The 18,981-nt window shown below is 39.0% G+C and overlaps 1 protein-coding gene across 2 annotated transcripts in view; it reads right to left on the minus strand.

Moving 5' to 3' along the window:
• The window catches only part of ush1c (Usher syndrome 1C), a 212,481-nt gene that overhangs the window by 64,195 nt on the left and 129,305 nt on the right, over positions 1-18,981 (minus strand). For both annotated transcript variants that reach the window (XM_043705961.2, XM_087996593.1), the window contains exon 20: positions 16,566-16,682. In XM_043705961.2, the coding sequence (XP_043561896.2) occupies positions 16,566-16,682 (117 nt within the window). The remainder of the gene's footprint in view (positions 1-16,565; positions 16,683-18,981) is intronic.

Consider the following 18,981-nt stretch of genomic DNA (forward strand, 5'->3'; position numbering starts at 1 on the left):
AAGAAACCAGGCCGGGCTCCGGTCAGTCTGGTTTGGTACAGAGATGAAAAGGATTTTGAGAGGTCTCTTGTTATATGTAAACAGATGAGACTTCAGGCCAAAGTGGTCAGGCTTTAGAAGCGATCTCTATATGAAAGGGGAGCAGTTGGCTCTTTAACTGAGCTGAGCTTAGCAGTTTTAATTCAGTTTTGAACTGGGAAGTTCAACAGTGAGCTGTGTGGAAACTCTCTCTCTTTTCTATCCTCCAACTTCAACCTCTAAGCATGTGTTCCATTTATACTGTGTTTTCAAGGAAGTTAGCTTATTAGGACATTTTTGTGTAATTGGAGCAGCATAATTAAGTCTAGCTGGATAGGTTGAGTTCTGTAGGGGCTCTTTATTCTGTTCTTTGTGTTTCATTGTGTAATTTTGTGAACAAATTTTTTTGTCTGTTCTAAAATCTAGTAGTCAACCTAGCTATCTTACCCTGGGTAATTTTCACTGTACACTTACCGAAACACATTGCAAAGTTAGGTCTAGGGCTGCCTGCTTAAGAATGTTTTGAGTGGTCTGGCTTAACACATGGGCTGTCACTGGTGCAATGTTTGGCAGAGCTCACCTTTTCATTTCTTTTTTCCTTCATTAATGTGACGAGTCAAACATCTAAGGCATTCAGATTCTCAGCCATCACTGGTGCAGGATTCAATCGACATAGCTTTGAAAGCATCATATCAACAACCAACAATGTTCACAAACAGAAAAGCATTCCACTTCATTAACATTCAACTGATTTGTAACAGTGACATCAAATTTCGGAGGTTTGCACAAAATATCCAAGGAGCTATCACATATTGGAGTATTCACAGTTGCCAGCCTATTTCATGGTCCTTTGTCCATACAAGGGTGGTTGTTGGGAGACAATCCCTTACAAACCGAGATCATGAGCCTTAAGAAATCCTTGGACTGCTATACAGCAGTAGTATAATGCTGCCCACGCTTCATCCAGGGCCTTTGTTGAACAGATCGTATGTCTTGAACCTGGACTGAATTGTGTTGCCATGCTCATACAGGATGTCCCACATGGCTGTGGGTTTGTGCACTCCACAGCATGAGTCACCAAATTAGGCATTTGTTGAATTGATCCATTTTATGAATTGATCCATTTTATGGATGGTTAGACAGGAAATTCTGCCTCATGTGCAATCAATGGTTCTCACTTTACCACAGCTACCAGTGTAGCACAATTTGTACACAGGGTTTCTAGCTCCTATAGGTCTGAGAGGGTTCATAGTTAAAACATAAAAAAGCTATAACACTCAGCAGCTCACTGACCTTTCCTCACAACTAGGTGAATGGACGCATCTGATAACTTTTCACCAAAAACTAGAAGACACAGCACAAAATAAGCTTCAAGATGAACACCTTACAGGTATCTCATGCACATACATCACATAATGCCTTACTAGTTGTCACCAACTCTTTGATGATGCTGAAACACCTTTCATTCTTAGGCCTTTAAAACGGAGCTTCCTTTATACTACATTTTCTTATTCATATTGCATATAGATAAGCACAGTTCTGCAGATTGACATGATCACCTATATCTATCAAAGCTAGTATAGTGTTGAGGTAGTCATGCTAACGTCTCTTGATGCTTCTCTACTTCTGCAGGAGGAAAACATGCAAAGTAAGTGGGAATATGCTCACCCAGGAATGAGGGTTGGTGGGGGTTATCTGACACAAGGCTTCTGATTCCATTCAAGGTGCAGGTCAGTTAACTTTGCAGGGGTACAAAAGCATGTACCTGCATTGAAGGGAAAATTGGATCGCTACAGCCATCTCATAGAAAGCCTCCAATCCACTCCTCCCAGCTGCAGATCAAGCACTGATTTATTAAAGAAACCTTAGATAAGGCTGGAGTCTCAGACTCACAAGATTCAAAGGTCTTCCTCTGCCTCAGCACAGAGACATTCACCACAGGAAATCTATCGAGACTAGACTTAGGTTACACTATGGCACTAACTCTAGCCTGCAACTAGAAAAGGAGGAGGAAATGCACTAAGTTCCTGACACTCAGAAGATCACCAGAAGAACAGGCCCCCTGCTGAGTCCAGTACAAATGATGGACCTCTGGACTCAGCCATTGACGGAGATGCATGTGCATGTATGGGAACATCAGGCAGAGATGTCAGAGATGTGCAGACTGGAGCATAGGGCAAAGGAGCTGTTCAAGTTCTGTCTGATAGCATGGTTTTTGTCATAGCATGTGAGAGCATGGCTGCCTCCATGGAATTAGTGGCAATCACTGTAAAGAGCCAAACCTAGTACAACGGTCAGTATTGGTAGCATACGTATGAGTACCCTAATTCTATTGCTTGAGTTAATGATGAATTTGTTCATGAGATGAGGGTTTGCTGAGGGACCTTGACCTCCCAACATGTGCCCTATCCCCTCAAGTTCATTGTGTGCTGACAGGGTGGAAGAGCAAAATAAAGGCACTCAGAGATTGTCATCTCAGGACACTTCATTGATATTGGCGTATTTCTTGTCACTTTCAGTTAGCAGGGTGTCAAGACATTCAAATAAGGCTGAGGGGTTCAAGTCTCTATCATTCTTGCTTGGGAGAATGGGTTGGTGGGGGCACCTGATGGAGAGCCACATTCTTCAGCAGTTATACTCTGGATTCCAGTCTATTTTAAGGGCTTTAAGTTCATGGAGAAGGATGGATGTGGTGAATCACCAACAAACTTGTTTTGAATCTAGCAGTTCATCCCTCTTATTCAACTGACAAATAACACAAAAATAGCGCAATATTACCAGGACTGAGTTATAGGCCTTCAAATGCCTTGCAGAGATTAGATGAGTTTGAAAGGCAATTGGCGCTGACTACACCACGGGAAATTGTGTTCTAAATTTAGGTTAGCTTCAATAATAAAAAAAAAATGCAGCTAACAAAACATACTGCCAAAATAATTTGGGAACCTAACCTCATGCCATCAAATTTAGCAGCAGTACTGCTGGGCCATGCACAAGCTAAGTGATTATTTCCACTGAAAGCAGCTAATAATAACAAATATGTTTCATTGTTTACAACTTTTCTTAAGTGGGTGTACGATTGTGTGAATTTTTGTGAAGACAAATTAATAAAGAAATCTTGCATGGAGTCTCATTACAAAATATGTGCTGGACACTGGATTTTTAATCTTTGCATCAGCACTCAAGAATACATTATTGAATCTTAATGCATGTCTTTTGTGGGTGTCGAAAGCAGGCACATTATCTAACTAACAACTAAATGTGATTAAACCAATATTACCCACATGATTGACAATAGCAGAGGGAAAAGTCATTTCATAAGCTTTTAGAGGTGATTCAATTATGTGAAGAAGTAGATAATAGCACTATGAAATTTACTTAAAACTGATCGTTAATTTCAATGTTAAATTAATCATATTGATCATATGTACTATTGGTTGGAAAACAGTGATTTTTTTTCCAATTTCTGTTGCAAACTTGGAAACTCTTCATGGTTAGTGAGGCTTCTTTGCATTTCTGATTTTGAAACATAACAGGAAGTTGAGGAAAACCATTCCCTCATTGAGTTCATCCTTCCACAGAAACCAGCAATTGACTCATCACAAAAGAGACATTTTAATCATCTGACCACATTGCGGGACTGCTGCTCTGAGGGAGATTAGACTGCATCATTCACATATTTAAAGCAACGCTAAAGTAGTTGGATAAGCACAGGAAATGAAGTGTATTTATCCTGCAGCCTTTTGATTTTTGGGTTATTTCAGGGGATAAATTGTACTTAGTTTATATCTTTCTATTGCCTAAGCTTTTATTGATTTATTTTAATGTAATAGTATTTATACAGCTCCTGGATATAACTCCTTCCTTAAGCACACTTACATTAGAGGAATGGATGCACAATGACCACAAGGTCAAGTTCACCAGAGTAATTATTTTCATTTGTTTGGCTACAATACATCTTCAGGTTAATGGGTAAAATTCTATCTACTGACTAGAATGTTCATTCCTCACTGTCAGTGTTTGTGAATCACAAAGTAAAGAATTCATGCTGTCTCATACACTTCTAACAACATGAGCAGCTGATCCTGTTTGCATATTTAACTCAATAGTTTCATGGGCTACGAGTCACTGTTCAACTGTCTTTCAATACTCTGTCATTTGGTGACCTTCCAGAAACAAAACCAACAATTCCGAGCAATATAGTTTACAGAAATCTCAGCTTGTTCAAAAAAACATAATGGCTAATGAATTATAACATTCAAAGATTAATTTGTATCTGTAATTAGTGATTTCACATTCATTGGTATGGAGAATGGAAATGCAAATTTGAAATTCTGCATTAGAATAACTATATATTCTCCAACTCTATCAGCTTTTTTTTGATTGTAAATTTCTCTATCAAATTAATAATGGGGACTGCCTCAAGTAAATATGTCATGAGTTAGTTCCATCATTACAAAGTAATGGCGGCACGGTGGCACAGTGGTTAGCACTGCTGCCTCACAGCGCCAGGGACCCGGGTTCAATTCCCACCTCAGGCGACTGACTGTGTGGAGTTTGCACATTCTCCCTGTGTCTGCATGGGTTTCCTCCGGGTGCTCCGGTTTCCTCCCACAGTCCAAAGATGTGCAGGTCAGGTGAATTGGCTATGCTAAATTGCCTGTAGTGTTAGGTGTAGGGGTATGGGTGGGTTGCGCTTCGGCGGGTCGGTGTGGACTTGTTGGCCCGAAGGGCCTGTTTCCACACTGTAGGTAATCTAATCTACTAGTATTGTCACATCAGAATTACACTACACTGCCTGCAAAACAAGTACAAACAAATGGATTCAGCAGTGTTTGCTCAGCACGCGGCCTCTGGAGCTGTGAATGTTCAGATGAGCAGTATGTCAGATGCCACTGCTATAAAAGGATTAGTGGGAACACACTTACTGACTGCCAGCATCCTGCAGAGCTGTCAGATTATGGTAGCATGTCCCAGTGCTACCACTTTGGATGCAAGTTGTTGGATTATATTTATTGGTTAGGTCAGTTGGCTGGCTGGCTGGTTGGTTTGTGATATAGAGTAATGTCAACAGTGTGAGTTCAGTTCTGGCACTTGCTGAGGTAGCTATGAAGGACTCTCTTTCTCAACATCTCCCCTCATTTAAGGTTTGGTGACCATTGGGTTAAACAAGCACCAGTTATCTATCTCTAACAACACCAGCCCTATGATCTGGGAGGACAATGACAACTTTAGCCTTTACCTTATGTGAGCACACTGAGACCATATTTGCAGCCGTATGTCCTACTTTACAACAGTGATTACACTTCATGAACTGTCAGGTGTTTTGTGAAGTGATTGTAAAAAACACAATAGAAATGAATGTTTTTTTTAGTACTTCTGACTTTTGCTCCAATTCTGGGCATTTTGGATGATTTTTCTTACTTATTTAATGTAAAAAAGTATAGGCTCACTGGTATTGAAGCATTTTCTTGGATAACTTGTAGGTTTGAGCACAAACTAGTTGCTCCCAGACATGACTGACTAAGAAGGTTTAATTTGGTCATTGACCATGCTGGGAGAATGAGCATAGGCTATACACAAGAAAGATAACTGATGCAATAGAGAGGAGGAGAATGGAGAAAAATACTCTCAGCAATGTCATTTCTCATGATGGCCAGCAGATTCCTTTAGGATGGGGGGGTGGGGTGTTAAACCATATAGGCATACCTCTCTTTAATTTCTTGCTATCTTCAATTATTCAGTGTCTTCATCAAGAAAGACAGAAGTGTAACAGTGAGTTATATGCAATATGTCTAGATAATGCAGCTGTCATGGTTGAACAGCTGCCACTGTGTGTAAAATTGAATGATGTGAATATATGGTTTGTAACAGTCTAAGTGAGGGTGAAGTAAAGCATATAAATGTCAAGTCATTACAGAAAATGTTGAAAATCACACAACACCAGGTTATAGTCCAACAGGTTTAACTGGAAACACACTAGCTTTTGGAGCGACGCTCCTTCATCAGGTGGTAGCGTCGCTCCGAAAGCTAGTGTGCTTCCAATTAAACCTGTTGGATTATAACCTGGCGTTGTGTGATTTTTAACTTTGTACACCCCAGTCCAACACTGACATCTCCAAATCAGAAAATGTTGGTAAGTGATGGAAGTAAAGTGAATCAAGCAGTGGATAAGGTCACTGGTGCAATTGGTAGGAAATTGCATTTGAAGACCGACACCTCACATTGACAATTCATTGGAGGTCAGTAAACTTCTTTCTGCATTGCATTCAGGCCTTTAACACTTCTAGTGTTGAGTTCCACATACATTTGCCTGGAGGCTACTAATTCTCTTAGTACCCAGGATACAGGTCAGATCACCTTCTCTCCATCTCTTTCATCATTATCTGCTTCCACACTGTAGGGATTGTATGATTCCATAAGATTAACTGTGCACATTCTCTATTATTACTAACCCTTGTTGAATCCTCCACAGAATTTTTAAAAACATTGTCAGCAAAATCAAGTTAAAGAAGAAGCTGAACCAATTAAACTGCTCCAAAGTATTCCTGAATTTGGCAACTGATAAAAGTTTAATAACGTCCAAATATTAAAAAAGTATTAAAAGAAAGACTTCAATTTACGCAGCAGCTCTTATGAACTCAGGCAGTCCTGAAGCCTTTCACAAATAATGCAGTTTTAGAAAATATTTTAACATGCTACGTAGGAGATGCAGCAGGTAATTGGCTCCTGGCAAACTTTCACAGTATAGGACAGAAAATCTATTTTACTTACATATTCAGGCCTAAACTGTGAGACCAGTCCCATAACAATGTGCCTGACTCTTAAATGTCCTCTAACTCACTCTGTGTATTCAAGAAGGTGGCTCACCACTACATGCTCAAGAGTATTGGAGATAAGTAATAAATGCAGAGCTTACCAGTGATACCCAATGATATAAAATAATCATTCAGAAATCTTAACACATGCCTTTCATAAACTGTCCAATCTGCCTTTTCATTATAAAGCAGCACTATTACCTATTTTATCTGACTTCACATCAGTCAGCTACGCAGTAACAAAGGAACCAAAATTAATACCATTAAGCATATTTGTACATCTATTATGAATTCTATTTTGTATAAGATATTTTTAAGATGGTAAATTAAAAAAAAGTATGTAAAACACCAACTCCACAGACTGACTCTAGAGCAAATGAAACATTTCCAGAATGTTTTGAAGAGATGGGTAAGAATAGCCTGCACCAACTGCTTAAAATGCTGCACATGGTTTTAGGATTATGATGTTAAACCACTTGATTGGAGCAGAATATTTTGTCTGAAAGCTGTCAGCTGACTGCTGCTATTAAAAGAACCAGGCCTGGCTTTGAAACAAAACTTTTGTCTGACCTTATTAACACATCTCAACAGTTTTGCCTTCCAGCAGATATGAAAATAACCTTTGGATGATTACTAGTCAAGCAAATTCCTTTGGTCCTTTAGTTATCTCTTTCAACACAATTAATTTACATTGTTAGAGCTGTTTTGAGAGGCAGTGCAGGCATGGTGGGCTGAATGGGCTCCTTCTGGTCCATAATAATTGTGATATATCTTAAATAGGCAAACACAGCACCAATTTTGTATATCGAAACAAGTATAGGTTATTCAGCTCTTTGAGTCAACTCTACCATTCAATATGATTATGGCTGATCATCAATCTCAGTACACCACTGATCTACAGCTGGTCTACTTAGCTGTAAGAACTATACCTATTTCTTCTTGAAAACATTCAATGCTTTGACCTCAACCATTTTCTATGGCAGAGAATTCCACAAGATCACCACTCAGTGAAAAGAATGCTCATCTCAGTCCTAAATCTTTTTCATTTCAAAAATATAGCCACAAATGTAGTTTGGTTCTGTACTGTAACGCATCAAGGAAAGCTTGGGGCAGCTGCTGCTAAGGTGCAGTGGGAAAAGATCACAGTCTGAAGTTTTTCTGCTAAAGTTAAACGGGAGTCTACTGAGTTATCGGACCCTCCTGGTGCTTTAAATGCATGTAAATATAGCCTGGTTCAAATAAGATGTTCGGATAGAGTCAAACTCCAACTTTTGTTTCTCTCCTCATCTCAGTTCTAAAAAAGCCCGTCTCATATCCTCAGATGGTGATCCCTGGTTGTGGATTACCTGCTTACTAGGAACACCCTTCCTGTGTTTACCCTGTCTAGTCCTGTTAGAATTTGTAACAAGTTTTTTTTCATGAGTCAGCAAGGAGATAGACAACCAATTAATTTTTCCTTTGATGATAGAGGACAGATGAGGCTAGGAGACCAGAGAGAAAAAAATCACAAGATGCTAATGACACTAGATCTTGAATGAATTACCATCCTTCGCTTTATCTAACATCTTAGTAAAAGAACGACACTGCTGAACATACATTATGATTTCAAATAATGGATCATCTTTTCAAACTCAGTGATTTCAACTAAATTAAACCAATTTATGAATTCATAATTTTTATTAAATATCATATGGCATTCCATGTACACATAATTAAAATAAACATTTAATGCTACAGTCTTTTACAATAAAACAGAATGTTTGGAAAATTTAAGATCCTAAAACAGTTGTGTGCTGTGAACAGTCAGGTTCTCCCTTCATAGATTGTTAGGAAATCCTTTTTGATTGTAAGGTTTCCTCATTAGAGCTGTGCACACAATATGTAGACATCATTTAGGAAATAAAGATGCCCTCATCATATTAAAACTACAGGCATTAAATGCCAAACCCTTAAATGAGTGAAGAGTTTCTCTGGTCGGCATGGACACTAAATAAAGCATGGTCATTACAAGAGATGAAAGAGATCTGCAAGGTCTTCAGATGCAGTGCTGCACAAAGAAGTACAAGAGGCAAAAGGAGGAGAGATGCAATGTTTCTGCAGTAGTGGTTGGGGGGGGGGGGGGGGAGCAGATGATCCTCAAAACAGACTCAAAACAGAGCCGGTGTCCCAATTCCCAAAGTTAGGACCTGGCATCAGTGTGAGATATAAATTAATGATCTCACATGAATGGCCAAGACCAGTCAATATATCTTTGCATGACAACACCTACCTACTGCACTAACATCCTCTCTCAACTTACCTGTTAGAGATCTCTAGAAATTAGGACTCAAGTCTAATATTCAAATGGCTGACATTACCCTCACATTTATATTGATCTTATCAGTCATACATGTTCCCCCAACCCCCCACATCACTAAGGCTGCCTATTACTTTCATAGAATCCCTACAGTGTGGAAACAGGCCATTTGGCCCAACAGTTCCACACTGACCCTCTGAAGTGTAACCCACCCAGACCCATTCCCCTACCCTATTACTCTACAAGGATGTTGCCAGGTTGGAGGATTTGAGCTATAGGACAGGCTGGAGCTGTTTTCCCTGGAGCATCGGAGGCTGAGGGGTGACCTTATAGAGGTTTACAAAATTATGAGGGGCATGGATGGGATAAATAGACAAAGTCTTCTCCCTGGGATCGGGGAGTCCAGAACTAGAGGGCATAGGTTTAGGGTGAGAGGGTAAAGATATAAAAGAGACCTAAGGGGCAACTTTTCACGCAGAGGATGGTACGTGTATGGAATGAGCTGCCAGAGGATGTGGTGGAGGCTGGTACAATTGCAACATTTAAGAGGCATTTGGATGGGTGTATGAATAGGAAGGGTTTGGAAGGATATGGGCTGGGTGCTGGCATATGGGACTGGATTGGGTTGGGATAATTGGTCGGCGTGGACAGGTTGGACTGAAGGGTCTGTTTCCATGCTGTACATCTCTATGACTCTATTCACATGGTTTGGGAGTTGCTGGTAAGTCCAGCACTTACTGGGTATGTCCAATTGCCACTGAGAAAATGGTGGCAAATCATCTTCTTGAACAGCACCGAGTTCCTTACTATGCCATATGGAGAACAGTCAAGATTCAGTCCAGTGTCACATTTAAGTCAGAATGGCGAAGGGCAGCAAATAATCTTCCAAAAAGTACACTAGTGAACTCAATGTGTTTTTATGACATTCTGACAATTTCCATAATCAACATTACTGATAGCAGATTTATTTATTTGAATTTAAGTTTGGCAGCTGCCATGGCTCCAGGTTCACTGAATTTATCATCCAGAAACATAACCAGTATTTTATTGTACCTCTTTCCCACATCAGCAACACAGTAATTGTTCTATCAAACAAAAACAATGCCTACAAATTCAGGAATCTCAGTTGAACCCTTTCTCAAGCATTATCACAAGTATTCAAGCTTCAATGCTATGTAGTATCATCCCATGTCCAACCAGAAATTCAGAAAATTATGATATGGAGATGCCAGTTTTGGACTGGGGTGTACAGAGTTAAAAATCACACAACACCAGGTTATAGTCCAACAGGTTTATTTGGAAGCACTAGCTTTCGGAGTGCTCAGAGTATTAGTGTGGCTACGTTTAAAGGTGTTTTCCTTTTGACAACAAATCTCTAAGTTTGAAAATCACAAAGGTTTAAGAATTATTTACTTGCAATATACAATGTGCACTCGACAATCAGATATCGAGGGCTCTATCAGAATAGCATGAGTGCGACTTCAGACAGTCAGTTTTTGAAAGGTAATCATAAAACCTTTTCCATAAATCTTTTTGGGTTCATTCCAATGATAAATGAAAGGAAAACAGGGTGAATAACCTAAATGCAACAATTTTAAATTTGAGGATGTGGTTGATCATTGCCGATTTAGCTTTGACAACAGGAATGACATGTGAGTAGGAACTGGTGCAAAGAATATGGGCAGCATAAGTTTGAGTGAGTTAAAGTTTACAAAGAGTAGGAGTCATGCAAAGAGAGAGTACAGGGTTAATCAATATGACAATGAAGAAACACAATTTAGTGCTTTTTCCTCAACAGCTTTTATTACGGTCTGCAATGAAAAGAATGCTGGGTCAGAAACTCAGCTCAAAACTGAATCAAATGCAGGGCTGCAAACAATTTGGTTCAGCCTGCAACAGTGAATTATGTATGGGAGGGATACAGAGTTAGTGGTGAATAATACAGAGGTTGAGGAATGAAAACAATACTTAGCTAAAGGGAATTGTAGCTCATTCGATCCTGAAGTTTGGATAACCAGTCTGATAGTACAGATGCAATGGAAGGATAAGGTGACCTATTGAATAGATAAAGCTTTCTGTCACAAAGTTAATACTGAAACTGGCCTTATATCTGTGGATGGTATTGACAATAGCACAGAGAAAAGGAAGAGGAGGGGGCTAATGGTAGATATTTGAGATCAACTGCTTGGAGGTTGGAAAGAGGATCTTTTGTGAAGTGAAGATCGTTGCACTAAGCTGGACAAGAAGAACATTAAATTGTTAAGAAACAGAAGCATGCAAGAGCTATGCAATATAAACTTTTCCAGAAATACATCAGCTCCAATTCCTCCTATCTGCAGATCCCTTGACTCACCCACCGCCCAAAGTCCATCTGCCTCAGGTTTGAATAAACTGATTGACTGAGCATCCACAGAACATTTGGATGGATAGTTCCAAAGAGTTTTAACCTTTTGAGGAAAACAATTTTTCATCATCAGAGACCGAAATAGCTGACCCTTTACCCTGCAATCATGACTCTGTGACCTGAGTAGGCTGGCGCTGTTTTCCCTGAAGCATTGGAGGTTGAGGGGTGAACTTATAGAGGTTTAAAAAATTCTTAAGGGGCATGGTTAGGGTGTGTAGACAGGGTCTTTTCCCTGGGGTGAGGGAGTCCAGAACTAGAGGGCATAGGTTTAGGGTGAGAGGGGTAACATTTCAAAGGGACCTAAGGGGCAACTTTTTCAAGCAGAGAGTGGTGCGTATATGGAATGAGCTGCCAGAGGAAGTGGTGGAGGCTGGTACAATTATAACATTTAAAAGGCATTTGGATGGGTATATGAATAGGAAAGGTTTAGAGAGATATGGGCCAAATGCTGGCAAATGGGATGAGATTAGTTTACACAAACATCAAAACTAATTTTCCACTTGTTTCCCAGCACCACCTGTTCTAGAGACCTAATTCTAGAGAAATATCACTGCTATTTCAGCCTTCAAATAATTACTTAACTGAGGCATTCCACTTTCTTTTTCGTGAACTGTAGAAACTATTTTATGATTCCTTTCCAAGACTTATGCCACAAACTTTTCACAACTCTGATGTCCTAATTTGTTTCGGTTATAACAACTTGAAGATTTCTATACCAAACTCTCCAAGCTTATAAGCTCCATAGACTAAAAATCATTTCTATTGAACTGAAAAATTCCTACTAAGAAGAAACATTTTCCCTTTTGACCTAAAGTCTTCTTTTCTTCTGAACTGGAATCAAAAGAAAAGTAGTGGTTTTACTTTGTTTCCTTTGCCTGTCATAAAGTACCTATTTGGATCTTCTAAGCACTTGACTGCTGTCATATAACTTCTTGAAACTGATGCACTTAGGATACTATCCCAGAATTACTTTCTGACCTTTTACAAAACTTTCAAAGGAGTAACCCATATCCACCATCTCTATTTTCAAATTCAAATGTGTATATATCATATATAATACGTCTTCTTTTCCAAATAGGATAATTTCATATGTTCCATGTTATCTTCTTGTCCAATTATTTAAATAAAAGTGAAATCCTTCTGCAGACTCTTTGCATCCTGAAACAATGGTGGACAAAGATGGTATAATTAATTATTCTGAAGGTTGCAAAGAACTGAGGTGATTAAAAAAAGGGATAACATATCATAGTTATGTTCTTGCAGATTTTTATTTATGACATGTGTGAAGGCAGATTTCACATTGACCAGATTTCCACTTTTTCTGAAAAGTGACTTAAAGAGGAAATTTTGGAAAGGTGGCTAGAAATACTGAAACTGACAACATACAAGAGCTTTTGATATCAACAGAGGTTGGAGGTGATAGTGGCTAGTTGTGACAGCATGATTGAGGGCCTTTCCTATGGGAAGATGGTTATTGCAGTTTGAAAGGAATGGAGGAGTGCGTGATGAGGGAATCATCAACTATTTAAATTGTATAGCAGTCACAAGAAATGAAGCATTGCAGAACTATTTTTTGATGTAGAATTGATAAAGAAAGTAAATGTATTGAATTAATTCCTACAACAAGATCAATGAAAAAATGGACACAACTGTGAGACAATTCTTTTTTTGTTGGCAATGCACATGTTTAAACATATTCTAGACACTGAAGTTCACAAATTTTGAGCTAATAAATTCACGTCTAGGGCTATACTCACATTAGAATTCAGTGTCAATATTTCAGCTGAGAAATATATTTCAGATTACACTCAACTTGAAAGTCAACACATGGGATCAAGCAAGCAATATGGGTTATGTCGTCAAAACATGCACAGGGATTTTAGACATGCCCAGTAAAAGCAGACCACACATAGCAATAAGAAAACAGAAATGGATCCTCTTCCAAAAAGAATGAAGCACAAAGTTGGTTTCAAGCAAAATATCAGAACATTTGTAAAGTTGTCAAATAACTACACTACAGTGAGAGATTTCAGTGTGAGTGAAAAAAAAGACTAGCATGAGAATGGAAGGAGGAGGAACCTGGCCTGAAGATGATCATCAAGCCAGAAAGCACAATGAGAACAGAAACCAGCCACTGGCTTGTGACCCTCAGCTCAGTCTTGAGAAGCATGTTATCAAATCCTCAAAAATCATCAAAAAGTTACATCGTCACTAGAAATACAATGCGTATATAGAAATGTGAGTGGGGCAGGTCTAACTCTTCAGTACTGCAAAGGTGGTGAAAGTGAGGACTGCAGATGCTGGAGATCAGAGTCAAGTTTAGAGTGGTGCTGGAAAAGCACAGCAGGTCAGGCAGCATCCGAGGAGCAGGAAGATTGATGTTTTGGGCTGGAGCCCTTCATTAGTATTGCAAAGATGCCAGGCCAACAGCTGTTTAGTGTCTCCACCTTATGGAATGAAAATATCTAGTATTGGGGCAAAAGACTGAGATTGCTGAGGGACACTAAAAGAACTTGAAGGCAAAATGATGAGTTTCTAGTGATTCATCATCAGGTGAATCAGAGGCAGAAAAAAAAAGGGCCCTCTATGTCACAATGGCAACATGGATGAAAACGCCCATAAATTTTGATACACCCCACAACTGAATGTTCTGATCATTTCAACGAATATGGAATATCAAGTTATCTGGAAAGGTGACTTGTTGTGGAGGGCTGTCTGTGAAACCAAAAACACAGGGGAATCTTTATGATGATGCTGTAACTAAAGTGATTCTGAATAATTTCAATTATAACTATGTTTTGGACATTGAAAACAAAGAAAACAATGAAATTGATCATTATAGGAATGTTCTAATTTTTATTCAAACCATTGCTATAGAATTATTTAATGAAATAAAATATGACATTTTGATTTGATTTAACTTGCATTACAAGTTAATGTAATGTTTACCAATGTTTGTATTTCAAATTGGTGACTACTCACACCAATACCAATGGTTGACAAATTATGGTCTTGACCTTTGCTTTTGGAGGGATATTTTAAACCTACGAAGGTCAACTAATATGCTAAATTCTACAGTATTCTTATGAGAATGTTGGGAGAAATGTAAAGTATTTATTTATCCACTGAGAATTTTCAGGAGAGCTTGAGGTTGATGCAAATTTTTAGCTACTTATGAGCAGATTTAAGAAGAAAGCTTTGCAATGAAAAACAGATATACTTAATGCAGCTCCAGGGGTTAAGATCTCAAGACTGAGCCAGAGCAGTGAGCATCAAGGCAAATTGATGGGGTGGATAGGGCGGGGGAATCTTTGGACTCTGGAATAAAAGAAGCACTTCATCAGGGTCCACAAAATACATCACTCACCATTGGGTGGGCCTCATAGGTTACATCACTCAGATGCACAGCATCATGTTCAACTGATTTGACTTAAAGTGGCAACTGAATCTTATTTACCTTATAACACCCTGGTTTCTATTTTAAAAGGGAACAATCGCCTGAAACAGGCAGGAGTTTTCGATACCAGGCGAAAGATCCCATTCAAAATGTAATTGCATTATTGTTGCTCATGGGGTAGAAGGGGTATGAAGCCCAGTTTAAGGCTATTTCTGCCTTGTTTACAGTAGGTGGACTCAGAGAAAAGTGATCTTGTTATAATCTATTTGATAATTGCAGCATCAACCTAAATACGATGTAAGTATGCACCGATCTTTAATTAATTTTTATGTTTTACTTTAGAAATGTGCATTAGGAAATCTGTTTAGTTAGAAGATCACCTTCAAAGTTCAAAAATTGCATAACCATGAATAGGCTTTCATGTTTCTATTCCATTGTTCTCTTTCTAAGAAAAGGTGTTCAATTCCAAATAGTGGAGTCATAATACTTGAATATGTGTTCAGTTAGAGCTCTAAAACATGCTGTCATGTGAATCTACCTCATTTATTGTTTCAACTGAGTATTACATAGTTATGAACTGGGGATACCACATAACTAGGGGAGAAGGCACAGCCACTTTCTGACACAATGCCGTGCTCCTTGATTCAACTTTCTCTCCCCCCCCCAGAAGGGCCAATGAAAAGCATTGGCCATGGATATCAGTTTTAAAAATCTGTGCTGGAAAACATACAAATTCATTATATAATGGAATGACCTTTAAACAATTTCAAGTTATTCTGAAGTGGATTCTAAGCTCAGGCTCAGACAATGTGTAAGAACAATGCACATTCTATTTTTAGATTTTATCATCTGAACCCTTCAGTGGCCTATTTGTTATTTCCAGCTTTCTGTCATTCAATTTTCATAACATGCAACACTAACTTACATCACCAAAACATTTTATAAGATAGCTAACGTAATGTTGCTCATAGTTTAATGTTGCTCATTAAAATTGTCCATGAGGGATCATAGGTCTGTCTCCTTTTAGAGAGAGATAAGTGGTTATATAGCTTGAGGGCAGCATTAAATATGGTGTAAGACAAAGAGACAAGCCTCTATGACCACCACAGCGTATAAAGGAATTAAACCTGTGTCATTGCATTGACTTGACACCCACCCACAGATATCTTCAGGATTCTAGAACACACTGGTTAGTTTCCAGCAGGAGCCGTGCATTCATTACTACATATGAGGAAAAGAAATATTATACCTAATCTTAACTCTAATGCAATCCTCTTTGGATTTGTCTACTTTTTCATCCTCTGGCTCCCACTTGAATTCGATTATTTCTCCAGCCTCTGACTCCCAGTTATGGATTACCTTCAATTAGCTAACCCTCTTGACTGTCTCTTGCCCATCTGTACATTACTATGATGTAGCAGGCATAAAATATTACACACCTGGAAACCAAATTACAAGATAACTTGTTTTGACTGGCATTAACTGTTGGTCATTCTTACAAATTGTGGTTGTTACTGACATTTGGTTGTTGTACAAAAATAATGCTAACCATTGATTCCACTCTAAAACTAAGCAAATTAAGAGGAAGGAGAGTTAACATTTTTATACTAATAAATACATTAAAATAAAACTTACCAATTCCATTTTAACCCTTGTCTTGTTCATTTGGGTAGAGCTAGGGGACAACATGATTGGTTTGGAAGCCATCGGCCCCACTGGTCGCTTTTGGATAGGTGGACTTGGGGCTAGTTGCTGAAGTTATGTGCAGTAACAGATGACAGACATCCATAATAGATGCAAAGGGAAAGCACAATTAAGATGTAAATAAAATATCTCTATCAAAATGTACTTAAATAAATGAGATACATAGTAGATGCAATCCCATTCACAATCATTAACTATCTGACCAATGCTGAGTCTTCTTGTTCTATATGATGCTTACAACAAAACACATTCTACCTAATTGTTATTAAAAGGCAATTACTCTGGCAGTGATTGGAAATACACAAAATTATATTGCATTGTATCTTAAAGACCAATATTAAGATACAATTTAATCAAATGAAATATTAGTGGAACAGTATCCAAATTATGATAGATCTAAGTCTTTTTCAAGCAAATCTCCATTATGAATTAATGAACTTTTAATGTCTAAAGGTTAATTTTTAAAAAAAATCATAGATGTTACATATCAACTGTTATTTTAATTTCATCTCATGTCAGCAGGACATGATAATAGTGGACTAAATAGGCCCGAAAACACATGACCAAACACTAAATATTAATCCTATTTCACAATTGTGACACATTTACTTTCCACAAATTTAACATTGATTAAAAAGTCAAATAGCTATACGATGACATTGTTCCAAAATAATTTGGGATCATAGAATCCCTACAATATGGAAACAGGCCATTTGGCCTGGGAAGAAACCAAGGGATCAGTTAAAGTGTGTTTGATTTAACGCAAGGAGTATCAGGAATAAAAGTGATGAACTTAGAGCATGATGAGTACCTGGTGCTATGATGTTGTGGCTATAACAGAGACATGGGTTTCTCAGGGGCAGGAATGGTTGCTGGATGTTCCAGGGTTTAGAGCATTTAAAAAGAATAGGGAGGGGGGAAAAAAGAGGAGGGGGTGTAGCACTACTAATCAGAGAGGGTATCACAGCTACAGAAGCTTCCATTGTCGAGGAAGATCTGCCTACCAAATCAGTATGGGTGGAAAGCAGGAACAGCAAGGGAACAATCACCTGGTTAGGGGTTTACTACAGGCCCCCCAATAGCAGCAGGGAGACTGAAGAAAGCATAGGTTGACAGATTTTGGAAAAGTGTGGACGTAGTAGGGTTGTAATGGGTGACTTTAACTTTCCAATATTGATTGGAACCTCCTTCGAGCAGAAGATTTGAATGGAGGTGTTTTTGTAAGGTGTGTTCAGGAGGGTTTCCTAACTCAGTACGTTGTCAGGCCGATGAGGGGAGAGGCCATTCTAGACTTGGTGCTCGGAAACGAGCCAGGGCAGATATCAGATCTTGTGGTGGGAGAGCATTTTGGTGATAGTGACCACAACTGCCTCACATTCTACATAGCTATGGAGAAGGAGAGGATTCGGCAAAATGGGAGCATATTTAATTGGGGAAGAGGAAACTATGATGCGATTATACATGAGTTAGGAAGCATGGACTGGGAGCAATTGTCCCATGGTAAAGGCACTATAGACATGTGGAGACTGTTTAAGGAACAGTTGTTGCGAGTGATGAATAAATATGTCCCTCTGAGACAGGCAAGAAGGAGTAAGATAAAGTAACCTTGGATGACGAGAGCGGTGGAGCTTCTCATCAAAAGGAAGAAGGTAGCTTACATAAGGTGAAGGAAGCTAGGGTCAAGCTCAGCTCTAGAGGATTACAGGCAAGAGAGAAAGGAGTTCATAAATGGTCTGAGGAGAGCCAGGAGAGGGCATGAAAAAGGCTTGGCAGAACGGATTAGGGAGACACAAAAGCATTTTGCACTTATGTGAGGAATAAGAGAATGGTCAAAGAAAGAGTAGGGCTGATCAGGGATAGCACAGGGAACTTGTGTGTGGAGTCTGAGGAGGTAGGGGAAGCCCTAAATGAGTTTTTTGCTTCTGTCTTTATGAAAGAAATGAACTTTGTAGTGAATGAAACCTTTGAAGAGCAGGTGTGCATGCTGGAATGGATAGAGATAGAGGAAGCTGATGTGCTGAAAATTTTGTCAAACATTAAGATTGACAAGTCGCCAGGCCTGGACCAGATTTGTCCTCGGCTGCTTTGGGAAATGAGAAATGCAATTGCTTCATCACTTGCGAAGATCTTTGCATCCTCGCTCTCCACTGGAGTCGTACCTGAGGACTGGAGAGAGGCAAATGTAATTCCTCTCTTTAAGAAAGGAAATAGGGAAATCCCCGGCAATTACAGACCAGTCAGTCTCACATCTGTCGTCTGCAAGGTGTTACAAAGGATTCTGAGGGATAGGATTTATGACCATCTGGAAGAGCATGGCTTGATTAAATGCAGTCAACACGGCTTTGTG

The sequence above is a fragment of the Chiloscyllium plagiosum genome, unplaced genomic scaffold (genome assembly GCF_037043375.1).
Source record: "Chiloscyllium plagiosum isolate Xiang-an unplaced genomic scaffold, Cpla_swu_hap1 HiC_scaffold_18, whole genome shotgun sequence".
NCBI classification, from domain to species: Eukaryota; Metazoa; Chordata; class Chondrichthyes; order Orectolobiformes; family Hemiscylliidae; genus Chiloscyllium; species Chiloscyllium plagiosum.